This window comes from Garra rufa, chromosome 19 (assembly GCF_049309525.1).
Source record: "Garra rufa chromosome 19, GarRuf1.0, whole genome shotgun sequence".
Lineage (NCBI taxonomy): Eukaryota > Metazoa > Chordata > Actinopteri > Cypriniformes > Cyprinidae > Garra > Garra rufa.
Genome location: NC_133379.1, coordinates 43,554,461 through 43,573,221, shown reverse-complemented (window position 1 = coordinate 43,573,221; position 18,761 = coordinate 43,554,461). Strand labels below are relative to the sequence as shown.

The 18,761-nt window shown below is 34.7% G+C and overlaps 2 protein-coding genes across 2 annotated transcripts; one reads left to right on the top strand and one right to left on the bottom strand.

Annotated features, from left to right (window-relative positions):
* The first annotated feature begins 7,510 nt into the window (after positions 1-7,510).
* On the top strand, positions 7,511-10,348 carry LOC141292966 (POU domain, class 5, transcription factor 1). Its single transcript, XM_073825014.1, has 5 exons — positions 7,511-8,254; positions 8,343-8,454; positions 8,543-8,673; positions 9,809-9,973; positions 10,088-10,348. The coding sequence occupies exons 1-5, from the start codon at positions 7,511-7,513 to the stop codon at positions 10,346-10,348; spliced, it is 1,413 nt and encodes a 470-aa protein (XP_073681115.1).
* A 2,931-nt stretch (positions 10,349-13,279) lies between these two features.
* LOC141293134 (alpha-(1,3)-fucosyltransferase 7-like) lies at positions 13,280-15,021 on the bottom strand. The gene has a single exon (XM_073825187.1). The coding sequence runs from the start codon at positions 14,999-15,001 to the stop codon at positions 13,937-13,939; it is 1,065 nt and encodes a 354-aa protein (XP_073681288.1). The 5' UTR covers positions 15,002-15,021; the 3' UTR covers positions 13,280-13,936.
* Positions 15,022-18,761: the final 3,740 nt, after the last annotated feature.

Here is an 18,761-nt window from a genome sequence, read left to right as displayed (position 1 = left end):
AAATCAAGTATATGTGATCCTAGACCACAAAAGCAGTCATAAGGGCACATTTTTGGTCATTTGATGTATGGTTTGTTAAAATAGTACAATCTTTGTCCAATATACAACTATTTGAAAATCTGAGCAAAAAATATCTAAATATTGAGAAAATCGCCTTTAAAGTTCAATTTTGTTGTATTTACGGTAGAAAGTGTATGAAATATCTTCATGGAACATGATCTTAATATCCCAATGATTTTTGACATAAAAGAAAAAATCATTTTGACCCATACAATGTATTTTTGGCTATTGCTGCAAATATACCCGTGCTACCTAAGACTGGTTTTGTGGTCAAAAATGTATGTTTGACCTCAAATCATTGCTTCTTCTGAAACACCTGTCAGTGTTAAATTTCTATTCATATTTGTTTTAGGTTAAAGCTTAAAAAGCTTGTTCTCTGACAGAACCTGAAGCTGAAATGTTTGTTTGTCCTCTCCAGCTCATCCATCTCAGGCGAACGTGGCAGGAGGAGACCTGACCTCCCCCAGTGCAGGCTGTTTTTTTCTGCGATGGGCCACTTAACTGCCCCATAAGGTGTGGTTGAGAGGAGCCCATCACAGATCCAGCCTTATTGAGGTGTCTGTGGGGGGAGAGCCATTAAAGGCCATTGTAACTGTGAATGGTGAGGAAGGCAGCCATAGGCCACCCGATCAAGATATGTGGGGAGAGAGGCAGTAGTCGTCAGCAGGGTGTCAAAAGCAATCAAAAGGCCATCGGACAGGTTGTATAAGTCAATGGGGCAGAGGGAAGAGAGGTCACATACTTGTTTATCAGATACTAAAACTTTCGAATCAGTTTTATACATGTGAGGAAAAAGAGCCATTGAAATAAAAATAAAAAAATAAAAAATGGCTGTAACAGGCAGCCAAACCATTTTTTTTTTTTCATGCTTTGGGCGTACAATAATAGGGCACTATAAAAATGACCTTTAATATGACATGATAAATATTTACAGGGTATGATATAGCTTGTAATACGGTTGTTTTAAATTATTGTGTAAATATTGCAGCTGTCATTATTATTCAGAAGAATACAGTCAACAACAGAGAATAGGAATAACACAAATTAGCTTCCATCTTTGCATTGATAGATATTCAAAATTTGATGTCAGTGATATTTTAGTGTCACTGAGGTAGTAGTAGGTATTTTTTTGTATTTTGTCTTTATTTATATTTTCACTTTTAGTCTAAATTTTATTTATTTGTTATTTATCTAAAACATATTTTTTATTTATTTATTTTAGTTTTTTTATTTAAAATATATTAAACTTTTTTGTAAATATTTATTTGTTTTTTTGTTCTTGCTTTTTATTATATACCTATTAAGGTTTTTATTTTGATACATATTAATAATTTGATATCAGTGATATTTTAGTGTCACTGAGGTACTGTTGCAGGATTTTTTTCTTTCATTTTTTTTTTTGTATTTTCCGTTTTCATTTTTAGTCTAAATTGTATTTTTTTTAAATATCTTTATTTATTTATTTTTATGCTTTTTAATAAAACATATATATTTTTTAGATATTAATAATTTGATATCAGTGATATTTTAGTGTCTTTATTGTTTTTTCCATTTTTTATTTCCTGTTTTCATTTTTAGTCTAAATTTTATTTTAATTATTATTTTTTTATTTATTAAAAAAATAATGTATTTTTTATTTATTTTTATTTATATTTTGTTTTTATTTTTTAAGTTTTTTTATTAAAATATTTTTTTATTTTGTATTTTTAATTTTCATTTTAGTCATAATTTTATTTAAATTATTTATTTAGAAAAATCTTTTATTATTTATGTTTGTATTTATTTTTAGTTTTAGGTTTTTATAAAAAAAAAAATAGTATTTTTTGTTTTCATTTTAGTCAACTTTTTTATTTATTTATTTTTATTGTAGAGATATAAAGGTTTTTATTTTTATAGATGTTAATAATGTACAATACAATAATGTGATATTTTAGCGTCACTGAGGTACTTTTTTTGTATTTTCAGTTTTCATTTTAGTCTAAATTTTATTTACATTTTATTTATATATGTATTTAGTTAAAAAAATATATATTATATTATTTAAAGTTTTTTATTAAAAATATATTATTTAATTTTTTATGAATTAATTATTATTTTTAGGTACATCTTTTTGCTAGATTTTTAGTTGTGTTTTTGTCATTTTGTTATTGCTTTTTATTATATATAAGGTTTTACTTTTTTTTTTCAAAATATATTTATTTGCATTTGTTTTAAACACATAATACATTTAAATAAAAGGAAAAAAAACATACATAAGTAAGAGAACCTTACAGAGCTTCAAAAACAAGGTTTTACATTTTGATAGAAATACATTTTTATTCTGATAGATATTAATAATTTTGTATCAGCGATATTTTTGTCACTGAGATGCTATTATAGTTTGTGTTTTTTTGTTTTCATTTTTAGTCTAGATTTTTATTTATATATTTTTAAAATATCTTTACCTTTTATTTGAATTTTTGATTATTTTAGCACACCAAGTAACGAAATAAAATTGCTTTGGCAAACAGTTCAACTAAAAGAAGTTATATAGAAGTTTATATTTATTTTTATTTCAGACAATGTTTAGGTAATAAAACATTTTTATGTTAGTTTTAGTAAACTAATAACCCTGTTTTATATAATACCTCAGATGCCATGATATGAAATATAAAAGTGATACCAGAAAGAAACCGAAGTTTAAAAACGTTATTTGATCTAATTCAAATGAAATATTTGAATGCGTTATTTGTATAGACACGTGTAAGAGCTTCATGTTTGATTTCCCCATATTTCCTTCCTCCTTAGATTGTGATCTTCAAACACAAAACCTTCATTTCATCTCAGCTCACACTTTACCACATATACGCCCTTTTATCACCAACAACATTTGGTTCTCACATATATATAATAGAAAATTCTGATGCAGCAGATGCATACATAACCTCCCGTTCCAGAATGCATTGCATGTAAACAAGGGTGTGGTGATGCAGCTCCATATTACCAAACATCCGACTCAATATCATTTAGTAATATCACAGAATGTGCCTCTTTACATCAAGTTAACTGCTGTCTATGGATTTTCCAGTACACACAACAGCCACCTAATCCTGGCTCTGCTGTCCCTCACTGGGCCTGTGTCATCTCTTTCCACTTTCTCCTCCTCTGTCTGCACTTTACATAACAATCCCCACCCAAGTCCATGGGCCAGCACAATGCCCGCAGCAGTGGTTTGATGTCTTTTAAAAGCTTTGACTGGCCCCGGAGGCCTCCTGTGTGTCCTTTCCTAGGCTTTGTGAGCAGGAGAGATGGACAGCTCAGTTGTGACCTATAGCTCCTGGTCTGCAAGAGTGTGTTTGAAGGCAGGGGGTTGATTGTTCTAGATTTGAGTCGGCTGTGCTTGTACTGGATGGTGTGTGATGCTCTGAGTGGGTGGCGAAGCATCAGGGAGATTAGATTGGGAATCAAAGCAGATTGCAGAGGTATATATAAGTGCATACACTCAAAAATAAAGGTTTCAAAAGGGTGTTTTTGCAGTGATGCCATAGAAGAACCATTTTTGTTTCCGCAAAAGAACCTTTCAGTGAACTGTTCTTAAAAGAACCATTTTGAACATTTAAAAAATCGAAAGAACATTTTTCAACTATAAAGAACCTTTTCTGCATTTGAAAGGTTCTGTGGATGTTGAAGGTTTCTCATCAAACTATCGATACTTTTAAACCATAAACACAGGAGATTTTAGATTAGAAAAAATATTATTTCTAAAACATTAAAATGCCGTTTTCTTGTCATTTTTGGAATGTTATTTAAAGTTGACTAAAACATTCTACTTTTTTATTCTTACCCAAAATATAACAATATTTGAACGTTTAGTTTTGATATTCTAAAGACTTTCAAATGTGCAGTGTTCTTGTCATGATTAGAATGTTATTTAAAGATTACAAAAATGTTTTTTAGAATGTTGAAAAAGTCAAAAGAACATTTTAAGGACGTTCCGAGAATGTTGTTGTTTATAGAATGTATAGGCCTATTAAATTTTAATAGTCATAAGAATTTTTGTCCTAACATTTATATACACTAAAAGTCAAAAGTTTTTGAACAGTAAGATTTTTAATGTTTAAATTTATTTGATCCAAAGTACAGCCAAAGCATGACATTTTGAATTATTTTTACTATTTGAAATAACTGTTTTCTATTTAAATATATTATTTTAAAATGTAATTTATTCCAGTGATTTTGAAGCTGATTTTTTTTAGAATAACCAGTAATAATTCTTCCAGTCATATGATACTTCAGAAATCATTCTAATATTCTGATTTGCTGCTCAACAAAACATTTGTTATTATAATATTGAAAACGGCTGAGTAGAATTTTTTTCAGGTTTCTGAAAAAAATTGATGAATATAAAGTTCAGAAGAACTTATCTGAAATAGAAATCTTTTTAACATTATAAATGTCTTTATCATCACTTTTGATCAATTTAAAGCATCCTTGCTAATTAAAAATATTAATTTCAAAAACCTCATGCCCAAATAAATTAAATAAATCAAAATAAATTATACTGACCACAAGCTTTCAGAATGTTATAGTGTATAATGTTACAAGTTTTTTTTTTTTTTTAATAAATGCTGATCTGTGGATCTTTCTATTCATCAAACTGTTTATACTCAGCTGTTTTAAATATTGATAATAATAATAAATGTTTAAAATAAGCATATTAGAATGATTTCTGAAGAATTGTGAAACTGAAGACTGAAGTAGCCTAATGCTAAAAATTCAGCTTTGAAATCACAGGAATAAATTACATTTTATATTACAATAGAAAACAGATATTTTAAATAGTAAATATATATATATATATATTCTGTTTTTGTTGTACTTTGGATTAAATGAATGCAAAAACATTAAAAATGTTACCGTTCAAAAACTTTTAAAAAGCGTTAGAGAAAGTTGTGAGAATGTTATTGTCAGCTGCGAAGGTCCTATATCTCGTAATTTCACAACTTAGGACTTTCAAAACTATTTTATAGAGTTTTTTTCTGTTCTGATGTAGTATGTTGTTATACAACTGTACAATCTATTGAACGCACTGTACTTGTTTCCCTCACAGCTTCGTTTTCGCGCCTGTCAACAGTTCAAAATGTCTCCTCCCTGACTGAGGTCTATAACAAACAAGACTCCTGTATACGTTTATGCTTTTTAAGAGACTTTGGTATTAGTGTGCCAGTGAAACTTTGCCGAGTGTTTGTTTCAGATGAGGGGGGTAGGGGCGGAATCAAAGGGTTGCGACTTATTGTTCAGTGCTGAAAGGCAGCTAATGGCCGGCCATCGCAACTCTGGATCTGGAAGCGGCGGGGGGCCTCAGGCTCTTCTGGCACAATACCTCCCCCATCCACTTTCCCTGCGGCGCGTCTTCCTGCCGCAATCTGCACCGATCGCCTCGGTCGGGGGTGCACAGCTGTATCGATGAGTCTGCAAGAGAGCTCTTCCATACAGTAAACAATGTGTAATGAGAAACGAAAAACAAGCTTGAATGAACTTATTATGCGATTAAGCCTGTGTTACTTATTAGGCCAATAAAATATGTATTTTGTCGCCAAATTAACAAATTTTAACTTTAAGATTCGACTCGATTTTTCAGGTCGGTTTATAATTTTAGATTATAATTTAGCCTACAGCTATTTTTGTGCATCCTGACTATTAACTACTTATATAGCCTATAATATCTGACCATGGACCACAAAACCAGTCATAAATATAAGGAGTTATATTTGTAGCGATAGCCAACAATATGGTTCAAAATGATCGATTTTTTAATGCCAAAAATCATTAGGATATTAAGTGAAGATCATGTTCCATGAAGATATTTTGTAAATTTCCTACCTTAAATATATCAAAGCTTAATTTTCTTCATCTGGACAACTTTAAAGGCGATTTTCTCAATTTTGATTTTTTTTTCTTTGCACCATCAGATTCCAGATTTTCGAATAGCTGTATCTCAGCCAAATATTGTCCTATCCTAACAAACCATAGCCTACATCAATGGAAAGCGATTTATTCATCTTAAAATGGACCCTTATGTCTGGTTTTGAGGTCCAGGGTCACATAGTATATGTTGAATATGCCAATGAATACATTTAACTATCATGAGATAATAATAAAATAAAAGTCTTAAAATCAGGGAGAATTTTTTATTTATTTATTTGGTATTTATGTTTAAATTTCATTCTGAAAAGCAGATCATAAAATGTCATAAATTTAGGATTTCACACCATGATCTGAGATAACTTTTTATGTACATGTAATTTTAATTGCGCGTGTTTATTTATTTATTTATTTATTTATTTTCTTCGGATAAATAGGCTAACATTTTGTTGCAAGTAGTTTTGTTCAGCATGTAGGCCCTATTTTTTTTTTTTTAGCTAAAACTAAAATATGTTTTTCCACAGCACAGTAGTATTATTATCTTTCTGTTTTTCTCCAAAATGCTCTTGCTTGTATAAACGGTTCCTATCAGTGATTCAACAAGCAGCGTGAAGGTGGGAGATGCGACGCTTGTAATCCAATTGCTTATCAGCAACAGACAAACTTTTCACCTTTTATTTGTCTCTCTTGGCCAAATAGAACAGCAAAAATACATGTGAATGCAGTTTGACTTATTATACAGTTTTATGATATATTTTGTTTACATTTTATTAAATTAAAATTACTTTTCTTAATAAAATCTGGTATTAAGTATTTTATAAATATATAAGTTAACTTCGTGCACAATAAAGTGGATCTTCCCACAGATGTCAAGAATTTCAATATCAAGTAAGCTCATTAAGTGCATATTACTGAAACAAAGTTTACCTAATGTGGCATGAATATAAAACACATGAATATGTAGCCTAATGCTATTTGCATTGTAAACACTCAACATGCATGAGAAAGCTGTGTGGATTAATTTATTATGCATTTCATCTTATGAATTTTCAGTGGTTTTACTGAAGGTGAAATTTTAATTAAGATTAAATGTATGGTTTGTGCACTTTGGGGAAATGCAAATATACACCTCACATTCCAAAAAACGTCCTCACCCAATGAGAAAACCAAGTTCATTCACAAATTCACCGTCAGCTGTGGCTTATTGTCTCAGGTGACCAATAGGAGAGGAGATGGTTAAGACCCCAGCCTCCAACTCCGATTGATTAGGAAAACCTGTGTGGGACAGGATCAGATTTGAGATTGGAAAGAGTTGGTGAGCTACTAACCCATTCTGGAGGCCTGATTGATGGCCGTCACACAAGGACTGCACACATTTCCAGGCTGGGACACAGTGTGGCTTTGAAATCTACCTTGGTTTAGCTAAGTTTGGCATTTCTACAAAAACGTTCTGGCATGGAGCTATTGATCCCCGTTTGTTGATTATCTAAACCAATAACCTCAACGCTTTCTCGCTTGAAATCTAAGAACTTATTTTTGTGGAAAGATGACGGAGAGAGCACAGAGCCCGACAGGAGCAGACTGCAGACCATACGAGATCAACAGGGCCATGTATTCTCAAGCCCCGGGCCTGGATGGACTTGGCGGTGCGTCTTTGCAGTTCGCGCACGGCATGCTTCAGGATCCAAGCTTGCTTTTTAACAAAGCCCACTTCAATGGAATCAACCCTGCGACACACCAAACATTCTTTCCATTTCCAGGCGATTTTAAAACGAACGATCTGCAAGGTGATTTTGCGCAACCCAAACATTGGTACCCGTTTGCTGCACCCGAGTTCACTGGACAGGTCGCGGGAGTGACTGCGGCCACCCAGCCAGCAAACATCAGCCCACCTATCGCTGAAACCAGGGAACAAATCAAGATTCCAGCTGAGGTGAAAACCGAAAAAGATGTTGATGAATATGCCAATGAAGAAAACAAGCAGACCTCACAATATAATCTGACTCCCGGGGCATCATCTGTACCCACCGGGGTGAACTATTACACACCCTGGAATCCCTCGTTTTGGCCTGGACTGTCTCATATCACGGCCCCCGCTAATATTTCTCAAGCTCCCCCTACTCCCTCCGCATCATCCCCATCTCTATCTCCATCTCCACCCGGAAATGGTTTCGGAAGCCCGGGGTTTTTTAACGGAGGCTCCGCGCAAAACATCCCTTCTGGTCAGGCGCAAAGCGCAGCCAGGAGCAGCGGCTCCTCCAGTGGAGGGTGCAGTGATTCTGAGGAGGAGGTAAGGGATTTGGCTTAATTTTACGGTTAATTTAGATATACACTAGTTATTGGAGTATAACTTAACAACTTGTCATTTATGTTTGTAGGAGAATCTGACTACAGAAGACTTGGAACAGTTTGCTAAAGAGCTCAAACACAAGCGCATCACTCTGGGCTTCACGCAGGCAGACGTGGGACTCGCACTGGGAAATCTATATGGTGAGTTTGAGGACTTTAATATCCATCAGGCTATATAAGTGCAGGAATGTAACAGTTTCAAGCTAACTGTTTAAACTTTTGTGTCTAGGCAAAATGTTCAGTCAGACGACAATCTGCCGCTTTGAGGCTCTTCAACTTAGTTTCAAGAACATGTGCAAACTGAAGCCGCTGCTCCAGAGGTGGTTGAACGAAGCAGAGACTTCCGAAAACCCCCAGGATGTAAGTACGATTTGTTACTGTAGAGGGCGCTCAAAATGGCGGCGTCTGTCATTGAACTTGATGCTAGTTTACCTCAGTCACGTCTTTACTAAGACACGCAGTGACTGTATGAGAGCATGGACAACAAAACCATAATGGCCAAGTTTTTGAAATTGAGATGTATACAATATCCGAAAGCTAAATAAACAAGCATTCAATTGATGTATGGTTTGTTAGGATAGGATAATATTTGGCAGAGATGCAACTATTTGAGAAACTGAATTCTAATCTGATCAAAATATTAAGAAAATCGTTTTCCAAGTTAGTATAAATGAAGTTAATGCATATTAGGCAAGATCTCTTCATGGAACATGGTCTGAATATCCTAATGATTTTTGGCATAAAAGAAAAACGTATGATTTTTGACCCATACAATGTATTTTTGGCTAGTGTTACAAATATACCTGTGCTAATTAAGACTGGTTTTGTGGTTCAGGGTCACATTTGGAATAGAATGTGAAACGGTTAAACTAAACTAAAACTCTTATCACTGTATATGTAGCATTGAGCTTTTCAGGTGTGTGCTACATCGTTACATGATTTCTTCATATTGTATGTATGATTTTACCATTTAATTACCTCAGAAACAATCAGAATTTGAAATGATCAGAAAATGTCCTATATTCTAGCCATCATAACTCCTTTGGCAAGCAAATGTACATTTTCTCAATGACAAACTGATGGTAATAGGCTTAATATTTCACCTGCCTGACCGGAAATAAAAACAAACACAAGTGTTTTTAAGATTCTTGCCCTTTAAATTCTGGTTCAGTTTGGCCAACCACAAACACCTTTTGTTCCTTAGACAGTTTTTTGCACTCTTCTTCTTGATTTGTTTTACCTTTTAGCAGTCCATAGTAGTCCAAATTAGTACAGTCCAAAACATGACAATAATTGATGATTTTCAGCAGCAATAATCAGCAAAATATGCAAGCTTTGTTAGTTTCAGTGGCATTATTTACATTCAGTGCCGCCAATAAAACCGAGAATTGGTGTCCTAGAATTGGTGTAATTGCAAATTTAGTTTGTTTTAAATCTTATTTCTAACGTACCCCTCGAGAATGTGTCTCATTGCCTGTTTTTCGATATCTTCCAGATGTACAAAATTGAACGGGTGTTCGTCGACACAAGAAAAAGAAAACGAAGGACTAGTTTGGAAGGCACAGTCCGTTCCGCTCTGGAGTCGTACTTTGTGAAGTGCCCCAAACCCAACACTCTGGAGATCACACACATATCTGACGACCTAGGCCTGGAAAGAGATGTAAGCATGCATCAAAGTCTTTGGATCAAGCATATTCAGTGCTTCTAGAATCAATTTGACCTAAACCATGTCCTTTTTTTTTTTTTTTTTTTTTTTTTTTTTTTTTTTCTTTAGGTAGTACGTGTGTGGTTTTGCAACCGTAGGCAAAAGGGAAAGCGTCTAGCGCTGCCCTTCGATGACGATTGCGCCGAAGCATATTACGAGCAGAGTCCACCACCTCCGCCCCACATGGGTGGCACAGCCCTTCCAGGGCAAGGCTATCCTGGACCAACCCATCCCGGAGGAGCCCCCGCCCTATACATGCCATCCCTTCACCGACCGGAGGTGTTTAAAAACGCCCTGCATCCTGGACTGGTGGGTCACCTCACCAGCTAAACAGGTGCTAGCTAAATTTTAAATGGATGCTCCAGGCCAAGCTATGGAGCGAATCAGTCATATGATTTATTTTTATGTAAACACTGCATGTTTATGTGCCTTGGGACTCTCTGATTGTATAGACCATGCACACTAGCAGCCTGCCTTGTTGAACTAAAGCGTTTGCACATGAAGTCATAGTTTCAGATATGGTTTTTACAGTTGTTTTTATGACTTTTTGCTCCTGTATCAATTTTATGTACATATGTTTGTCTTATCGTTCAATATGTGATGATTCCAAAAGTATATTTCCATATGTCTTCATATTTTGTAGCTTTTCTCCACCTATCTGTGTGAACTGGCAGCAAATTCAAGACTTCATGAGCTTTGCTAATTACTTGGTTTTTAAAGAGATGGATTTTTTTAAATACAATTTGGAGGAGACCTTTTTTTATATGGTTTGGAAGGACATCAGTCACTGTTCTTTTTCTCTAAATGCTTGCACTCTTCCATCTCAACTTGAAAATAATTCTAGGTATAATATCTTTTTATCAGGGTGATATAGATGAAATTTGCTGCCGGTTTGAAAGCCTCTCTGTGGAGGTTGTGTGCCTTATCTTTTGGTGTTTAACTGTTTATCGTGCATGCTCATCCCTATGCAATGTAAATGAAAGCCATATTTGATAATTTATTGAAAAACTGCTCAACACATACAATATCACTGGGTAGCAATTAAACCATTTCCATTGACAGTCACTTCTTGTTTGTTTTTGGGACTGAATCAACCCGTTGTTCTTGCACTTGATTTACAGAGTTGGTTTAAAATCCATGTTTTGCTTTAGGATCCAGCTGTTTAACTATATCAATTGGCAATCCAGTGCTGAACTAAAATCTAATCTGATAATTCAATGCAAAAGTTTTTTTTTTTTTAAATTAGCATTCACATTTGACACTTTAAAGAAGATATTTTAAAATTTAGCTGGTTTGCTTGCAAACATTTGCTCCATCCTTCAAGAATTCTTATACACAGGATATATAAGCATGTTGACAGGAGAGGAAGCAGGGTTTGCAGATTGTGGTTTCAGTTTAGCCCCAGCAGCATAGATTGCGACAGAACTTCTGTGTTTTTATGCTTGCACAGGTGCACACCAATGGTCCTTAGTGGTTTTACACATGCAGTTATCTGCAAAATGTTTGTTTTGCCAGAATAAGAGGGTACATACAAAATGCATGTTGTTGTTGTTTTTTTTTAGTACTGACCTGAATAAGATATTTCACATAAAATACACTTGCATATAGTCCACGAGAGAAAATAATAGTTTAATTTATTAAAAAAAAAAAAAATTACCTGAATGTTCCACAGCTTTTTTTTGTTTAGTGATTGTTTATGAGTCTCTTGTTTGTCCTGAACAGTTAAACTGCCTGCTGTGCTTAAGGAAAAATCCTTTAGGTTCCACAAATTGTTTGGTTTTTCAGGATTTTGTGCATTTGAACCCTTTCCAAGAATTACTATGATTTTGAGGGACTCCTACGCAGCTATTACAGAAGGTTCAAACGCTCACTGAAGCTTAAGAAAAGCAATGCATTAAGAGCTGGGGGTGAAAACTTTTGAACAGAATGAAGATGTGTACATTTTTCTTATTTTGCCCCCCATTTATTACTGCCCTTTAGAAGATACTTGCATGTTTCCCAGAGGACAAAATAAGTCAAATTTACCCTGATCTTCATATTCAAAAAGTTTTCACTCTTACTGCACTCATAAGGATCTTAATGCATCGTGTTTTCTTAAGTATTAATGAGCGTGGAACTTTTGAACTGGGTCATTTTATAAATTTCACTACTATTTTCTCTTGTGGATTATATGTAAACATCCTCTATGTGAAATGTCTTCAGGTCAGTACTTACAAAATAGCATGCGTTTTGTATGGTTCCACTTATTTTGCAGATTCTGCAAGGTTTATGTAAACTTTCGACTTCACCTGTAAATGTCACTGATGCTGTCAGTATGAATTCAAATAAAATATTGCATCATGTTACCCGTAAAGTGCAAAGGCATTCTGCTGCTCTGTATAGTCCTGTTTTTTAAACTTAAAAAGCATTCTCTGTGAATGCCCCATAGGGCTACTCACCTAGAACACAATTTTGCATTCTACTGCACTGCGTTCTAAAAATAGCTTTTGACCTTTTGTTTTTTCCATTTCACTAACTTGACTCACGTTTTTGCATTCAACTGATTTTTTTAATACAGTTTTTATTTGTACATGCTAGATGGCTGCCTTTGCATTTTGCACAAGACAGCATTTAAAAATGCAGCTTTCTAATAGCACCTTAATTCTAGACCTTATTGCATTTTTTCAATCCACTAGCCTGTTGCTTGTTTTTTGTGCATTTTTTGCTTTCCATCATGCTGCTTTTCAACTTTTTTCTATGAAAACATGCGCTAGATGACCGTTGTGCTTGTATGCTTGAGTGTTGCCATCAAGCTAAAAGAAGTTCAACTTTGCATTGTTTCAAACCACGGATCTTGTATTTTTCTACTCTATTATCCACTGTTTTTTCTCCGTAAGAACAAGTGCGGCCATTTACAAATTTAATGGGTATTTTTAGCTGTACAAAACAGCTTGTTTTGCTGCTTGATATTGCAAATAGATGTGTCTTACCATATTATTTTAAGGGGAGACACTGCAGGCAAAAACGCTGTTTTTTCATGCACCTGTCAAATTTGAGATTTTGGGCTTTTTGCTTTTTCATAAAGTGTTTTTTCAGACCAGTGGACGAAAACACCCAAAAGACACTGTTAAGTGTTTCTTTTATAGCACATTATCTATTTGTGTCAGTAGATTTCAATTACAATTTTTTTTAAAAGCCGTTTTCTTAAAATGATTTTTTTCCTACACTGAGCCATAAATCTAGCACTTACACATACCAAACTTTACATTTTTATTCCTGTCTATATGCTGAAAGTTTTTACAGAGGGATTTGTTCATATACAATTAACTTGATTACATACAACATTTTACTCCCCCAAAAATGCTGAAGAAATACATGGCTTTCTGTCTGTTCAAAGTCTTTTTATGGAGTAACAAAAAAAAAATTAAGGAGTAAACAAAATGAGATACCCAAAATAATCCCCTCTGTAAAGACATTTGACTCTAATATGTCAAAAAAAATTAAACAAGAATTTCGACTTTCGACTGACTTGATCGACTGTTTCGATTTTTGTACTAGAAATGTATGCAAACTAGTGCATATTTCATTAAATAATACCTCATTTGCATATTTAAACCTAACATTTTACAAAACCTTTTTTCTTATCAATGTAATTAATCATCTGGTTAAGTAAGGTGATAACTATTGGTTCATTTTATTTACCCTATTCACCTGCAGAGTCTCGCCTTTATTATTATTATCGTATTATCTTAATTATGAACACACTGGTTTGTAGTGCAAACAGTGTAGTAAAGTTTTACCATTTACTGCACATTGTTATTCTTCTCATCATTTTCACTACAGCGGATAATAAACCGTAAGTCTGACCCATAGGCCTACTTCCACGCTGGTGGATATTCAAAAACACATCTTGTGTAAACCACCCCTTAAAATGTCATGTTACCACTTTTTCCACTTTCTCAAATCCTCATAAACCTTATGACTTGGAAATTGTCTGTATATGGGACAGATATTGCACAGCCTTTCTCTCCAGTCTGTATATAATTTAACTGTATAGTCTTGTCTCCAGGTAAAATATGCATTATACCTCACCGGATCTTCAATCAGGCCTCTTAAATACTCAGCTAGGGCCTTAACAGATTTAAAATCATCCACATGGATGAAGGAATTCGGAGGCGCCACGGCTTCATAGTCTCTGCGTGGCGGTCCCAGCACCACTGGGACGGTCCCAGCCTGGAAAGCGTTTCTCCAAAGCTTCTCAGTGATATAATGTGGCGACTGTATGTTTTCAAAGGCTAGGTAGAAATAACAGCGTGAAATCGTTGGAAGCAGCGCCTCCTTCGGTAAAGGTTTGTTGGCCATAAGGCCATACAGTTGCACTTTGAGGTTCTTGTTCAGCTCTTGAAACACAGCGCTCCTCTTATGCCATTTTTGGTAGTTGCTAACCACCCAACAGGCTTCGTAATTCTTGTTTTTTGTTGTTACAACGTCTAATCCTTGTTTACTCCTCTGTAACAGCTTCCCATAAGGCACAGTAATGTCAGCATGAGGGTGATACGACATGGTGAGGTTGAAAAGGTTGTTGTATGACGACAAGGTTCCGATGTTTTCTGGGGCTTCTAATGAAAGCCATACCCACCTCTGTTTGGCGGGCCGATGGAGGTGCACTGGAAGGTGCTGTTTACGCAAACTTAGCTCAAAGTGATGGAAAACCACTAGATCGGCACTCTCATAGAGAGTGCGATTGTCCACTAGCACACATCCAGAGATGCCGTAGTCCCTCAAACACACGTCCCCCTCAAGACTGTACCGGATGCCGTATGGCCAGTGCCAAAACAGGATGGTGATATTGTTTGGGAGTGATGCATTGCTCCAATTCAGATGTTGTTCTTGTTGTTGTTGTTTGTCAACCACCAGCAACAAAGTGTAGATAAAGCTGATGGTCAGGAACAAAACAAAGAGCGCCTTGGAGGGTTGAAGATGCCTTTTTTTCCACTTTGCCATACATTGTACACTGGAGCCCATATGCGTGCTATGGAAGTAGAAGAAATGGGCGTTAGTTTGTTGTTTTGTTATATTTCTTATATAACTTGTGGTTTTGTCAAAGTCAGTATCCATGTCATTTTCTTCCTTCCTGTAGATGACAAGAGGAGTGACCAGTAGAGGGAGTGTCTCCTCACTCAACCAGAATCCCTGGCTCTCTATCTCGCTTTCTATGTTTTTCAGACAAGAAATTGTAATGTCAAGCAAATGATGTTAAAATGAACACTAGCGCTTCAGGAAATAACACATTCTTATTCCCCTTTTTTTCTTTCCTAATGTGGCATCTGTGCAAAAAAGCAGAGAATGGCTTAGTATCGGTGATATTTATTATTTTTACACTATTATAGTATTTATTTAGATTTCAAATCAGCTTTTATTCTTATATTCAGTTTTTATTTTAGTTTGTGCTTTTGTCATTTTTATTAGTTTTTTTTAGTATTTCTATTTAGCTGTAATTTATATTTATTTTTAATCTTTTTACCAGTCAAAAGTTTTTGAACAGTAAGATTTTTAATGTTTTTTAAAGTCTCTTCTGCTCATCAAGCCCATATTTGAGCCAAAGTACAGTAAAAACAGTACATTTCTGAAAATTTTTTACTATTTATAATAACTGTTTTCTATATGAATATGTTTTAAAATGTCATTTATTCCTGTGATCAAAGCTGAATTTTCAGCATCATTACTCCAGTCTTCGTTGTCACATGATCCTTTAGAAATCATTCTAATATGCTGATCTGTTCAAGAAACTTTTAGTATTTAGTACTTTTACTATTATCAATATTTAAAACAGTTTAATTTTTTTTTTTCAGGAATATTTGATGAATGTAAAGATCTGGAGATCAGCATTTATCTGAAATAAAAAGCTTTTGTAACATTATACACTATACCATTCAAAAAAACAATGGAATTATAGAAATTTATCCTGCAAGGATGTTTTAAATTGATCAAAGGTGATGATAAAGACATGCATAATGTTACAAAAGATTTCTATTTCAGATAAATGCTGTTCTTCTGAACTTTTTATTCATCTAAGAAACCTGAAAAAAATTCTACTCAGCTGTTTTCAACATGTTTTTTGAGCAACAAATCAAAATATTAGAATGATTTCTGATGGATCATGTGACTAGGAGTAATCCAGCTTTAAAATCACAGGAATAAATTACATTTTAAAATTTATTCAAATAGAAAACAGTTATTTTAAATAGTAAAAATATTTAAAAAAATTATACTGCTTTTGCTGTACTTTGGATCAAATTCAAGTTCACATGACCAGACAAATATTTTAGTAATTCCCCTTTCATCAGACACTTTTGCTCACACAAATTAATAAATTAATAGTGACTGACTACATCTGCCAATATAGTACTTCTACTTTGTACTTTTGTGTACTACTGCCAAAAATACATATGCACAATTTTTCTGTCATTTTTGTTTCATAAGCATGTAGCTGTGGCTGTACAGTAAAGGATGATGCATCACATTCCAGCAAAAAAGAACAAAGAATTTTGCACTGACGATATCTGCTTTGTACTTCAGAAAGGTACGAGAAAGAAGAACATAAAAGACAAATGCATGCATGAAAACTGCAAAAGATCTAAAGAAAAACAAAAGCACATTAAAAGATCAAGCAAAGGTAGTATTCTTACCTGTGTCTGGTGAACGCGTGTTGTGGGGAAGACCGCAGCTGTCGAGCTGTCGCAAATGTGATGTGGAGGATAGGTGGAGACCAGTCCTGTCATTTAGTGATCTTTTAGGAAACAAGAGCTTCCTGTTAAGATCACTTTTATTTCATGTTCTTCCTCTCTTTTACATGCCTTCCCCTCCCATTTTGTATCGCCCCTTGATCATTAAAGCATCCTACTTGCCACATTTCCTTATTAACAGGTCAAAATTGTAAAACACAAAGTATGCAATTCAAAGAACACATTCTAATAATGTGATGTTTATTACCTGACAGGGCCTTTAATGTTATATAATCAAGCTAAGCATTCATTTACTACAAATTGTGGGTAAAAGAGCAAACCGAAACGTGGCATAAGCATCATATATCAGTGCGTGTATCAGTGTCGTTGTGGTTTCTTAACTCTGTGCAAAGGGCACTAAAATACTACAGAAGAAGGAAGTGAGTGTTTACGAAACCTTTGGCTCACGCTAACACATTCATCCTCTTCTTGTTGCGTCTGTGCCTTTATTTAAATAGAGAAGTTAAAAATGACTGTTGCAAACCTTAATGTTTAATGTCCCCCAAGAAAAAAAGAACAAAAAAGTTCTTTTGAGATTATACATCTACTCTATTATAGCAAATAACAAATTCAAAGAGAGAGAGAGAGAGAGACAAAGCAAATATCAAAACTTGTTGGATAATGACAATTTTTCTTTTGTAGAGCTGCCTTATTAGCTGAATCAAATCTACACCGAAGCCATAGAGCTGCTTATAGAGTGTTTTGGTGGCATTGAACATAAACAACGCCACTTCTGAAACTCACATATTTTGCTAATTATTGCAGCTGAAAATGGTCAATAGTTGTCATGATTTGGGATGTACTAATCGGTCGGACTGGAAAAAACGTCTGGAGTACTATAGACTGCCAAAAGTTATAACAAATCAAGGAACTGAGTGCAAAAAACTGTCTGAGGAACAAAAGGCGTTTGTGGTTGGCCAAAGTGAACCAGGATTTCCAGGGTGAGACTCTTGACGACATTCATGTTTGTTCTTATCATTTCCGGCCAGGTAGGTGAAATATTGTCCCCTTTCCTGCTCACTAAGTCCTTCTCTATATGATTTAGTAGCTTCCACACATTTCTTAATAGAACAATGTATTCAGTAGTACATTAACCGTGCAATCAATGCTGTTGTTTACATCTGAGTATCTCCAATATGGCCCAGCATCCAGGTAACTGACCAAACGGTGACGTAAGTACAGACCCTCTAGATGAATAACGCTTGTTTCATAAATTGATTAACTTTGCACTACACTGAATCATCACTTAACTGGAAAACATAACTATTTTGCAAGGTGGTGTTTCGTATGAATTCACATGATGTGAATTGTACAAAAATATAACCATGAAGGCTCTAAACAAAACCGTTAAATGGGCGCCAGCAGATTGGACGAAAATTAGATCGGAAATTCATACGAATTAGCCTTTAATAATTAAAACATAAAATGGCTAAAGGTTGTGTTAATGACACTTTTATTATCAGCTATTTTACCATTGAACTGAACTTCGCAACATTACACCCCTTATGAAAATGAACCATGGTTTTGTAGTAAAACTCTACCCAGTAATGGGAATAAAGGCATTACTAACGGCATTACTTTTTCCCGTTACAACGCCGTTACCGTTACTGACAATAAAATACGGCGTTACTATAACTGAACTCACTGAAAGCGGTTTTCATCCGAGTAGGCACTCTCTCATCAGCCATAGGACCTGCAAAGCTGCACATCGCATCGCGTTGCGTTCTTCTACTGAGGTAAATCCTGGCTTCCAGTAACAAAAGTAGTCGAGATGAACTTGATGAATGTTCACGCTTGTTTACGGAGATTATGTGTGCGTTTACAGGTTAAAAATGTGAAAAAGCGGAGCCGCTCGTGGGCGTGATTACATTAAAGATGAGTTTAAACGGAAAAACTGGAGCTCGCGTTGGTATCATACGGATTAGGCTACTTTATCAGTGAATATTTGTTTTCGACGTGACTTACTTCATTTAAAAGTA

What these genes read in the sequence shown, in the direction of transcription:
- LOC141293134 (XM_073825187.1), bottom strand. Translation starts at nt 15,001, where the DNA reads ATGGCAAAGTGGAAAAAAAGGCATCTTCAACCCTCCAAGGCGCTCTTT.
- LOC141292966 (XM_073825014.1), top strand. Translation starts at nt 7,511, where the DNA reads ATGACGGAGAGAGCACAGAGCCCGACAGGAGCAGACTGCAGACCATAC. An exon ending in CGCACTGGGAAATCTATATG is followed by an intron (nt 8,455 to 8,542) that starts GTGAGTTTGAGG and finishes TTTTGTGTCTAG; the next exon opens with GCAAAATGTTCAGTCAGACG. An exon ending in CTTCCGAAAACCCCCAGGAT is followed by an intron (nt 8,674 to 9,808) that starts GTAAGTACGATT and finishes GATATCTTCCAG; the next exon opens with ATGTACAAAATTGAACGGGT.